At 40.4% G+C, this 1,451-nt stretch overlaps 1 protein-coding gene across 1 annotated transcript in view; it reads left to right on the forward strand.

Annotated features, from left to right (window-relative positions):
• The first annotated feature begins 929 nt into the window (after positions 1-929).
• Positions 930-1,451, forward strand: part of LOC107100115 (tripartite motif-containing protein 16-like) — a 1,897-nt gene continuing 1,375 nt past the window's right edge. The window contains exon 1 of the mRNA XM_015398484.1: positions 930-1,446. Coding sequence (XP_015253970.1) covers positions 930-1,446 — 517 coding nt within the window. The remainder of the gene's footprint in view (positions 1,447-1,451) is intronic.

The raw sequence follows: 1,451 nt of genomic DNA on the forward strand, positions 1-1,451 counted from the left end.
CTGGAGGACATAGGGACCACTTTACATCATTCTTATTTATTCTGTTTCTATTCTTCAACTTTTCATTTGTTTTCTACATTATATTAGCTTAATCTGACCTCTAGCTCTGTTTGGCTGTGACACCATCCTGGAGGAAGGCCTCAGCTGGTCTGCTACAAGAAAAAAACTTCCATTATAAATGATAGAGTTAGACTTGTTTTCCAATTTATTAGCCCTGTTTCTTTCCTAGACATGACAGCTTTCCAAAATAGAGATCAATAGAGAGTACATGTGTGGCAAAGTCCATTTTCATTTGCCTTTCCTTCTATGTGTACATTGTAACTACTTAGCTTATTTGAGTTTTCATAGGTTTAGTCCACAGTGTTGACTGAAATATGTTTGACTTGATGTTAAATAGTTTTAATTATCATATTTTGAGTGGAACATCTTGTGAATGTATTCCACGTGTGTGCAGAGTGCACAGTTTGACCACGATTTGTGCCTGAAATACACATTAAATCGTTCTCCTAACACACAGCTAGCTGGGCATGTTTAGAGTTTTTGTGCCACAAAACCCAGACTCCTTTCAAAATGACCTCTTGACCACCCTGCTGAACTCTATGTTTTGTGCCCAATTCCCTCCGTTTCTCTACCAAACATTGTTCAGGTTGTTATAATTTTTTTTAATCATTTTTTTTTTAAACCTGTTTAATCATCCTTCAAACCCACACCCTCTCATAAGCTACACAAGCTTTTCAAATCTTCTCAGTTGCGCAATCATGGCTAAGGGTTTACAGGCAGTGTTCAGTTTAAAGCCCTTCCTTGTTCCCGCCCCATCGAGTTTACAAGCATAATGATAGGTGGAACCATTGACACTCCCTGCACAAAATTGGTCAAATCCAGAATATATAATGCAGAGGAAAACACAGCAAGTTTCACCAAGAGCTAAAATGGAGCAGGGAGCAGTTCAACTAAATAAAGTTAACATTTCCTGTTCCATCTGTTTGGATCTACTGAAGAATCCAGTGACTATTCCCTGTGGACACAGCTACTGTATGAACTGCATTAAAGCCTCATGGGATACTAATAGTCAAAGGAGGATCTACAGCTGCCCTCAGTGCAGGAAGATCTTCACACGAAAGCCTGTGCTGAAAAAAAATATCATGTTAGCAGAGTTGGTGGAGGATCTGAAGAAGACAAGACTCCAAGCTGCTCCAGCTGATCACTGCTATGCTGGACCTGAAGATGTGGCCTGTGATGTCTGCACTGGAAGGAAAAGGAAAGCTATCAAGTCCTGTTTATTCTGCCCTGCCTCATATTGTAGAGATCACCTCCAACCTCACTATGATGCTTCACCATTAAAAAAGCACAAGCTGGTGGACCCCTCCAAGAATCTCCAGGAGAACATCTGCTCTCGTCATGATGAGGTGATGAAGATCTTCTGTCGTACTGATCAGCAGTGTATCTGTTAT

Source organism: Cyprinodon variegatus, unplaced genomic scaffold, assembly GCF_000732505.1.
Source record: "Cyprinodon variegatus isolate N-32 unplaced genomic scaffold, C_variegatus-1.0 Scaffold937, whole genome shotgun sequence".
Taxonomy (NCBI): domain Eukaryota; kingdom Metazoa; phylum Chordata; class Actinopteri; order Cyprinodontiformes; family Cyprinodontidae; genus Cyprinodon; species Cyprinodon variegatus.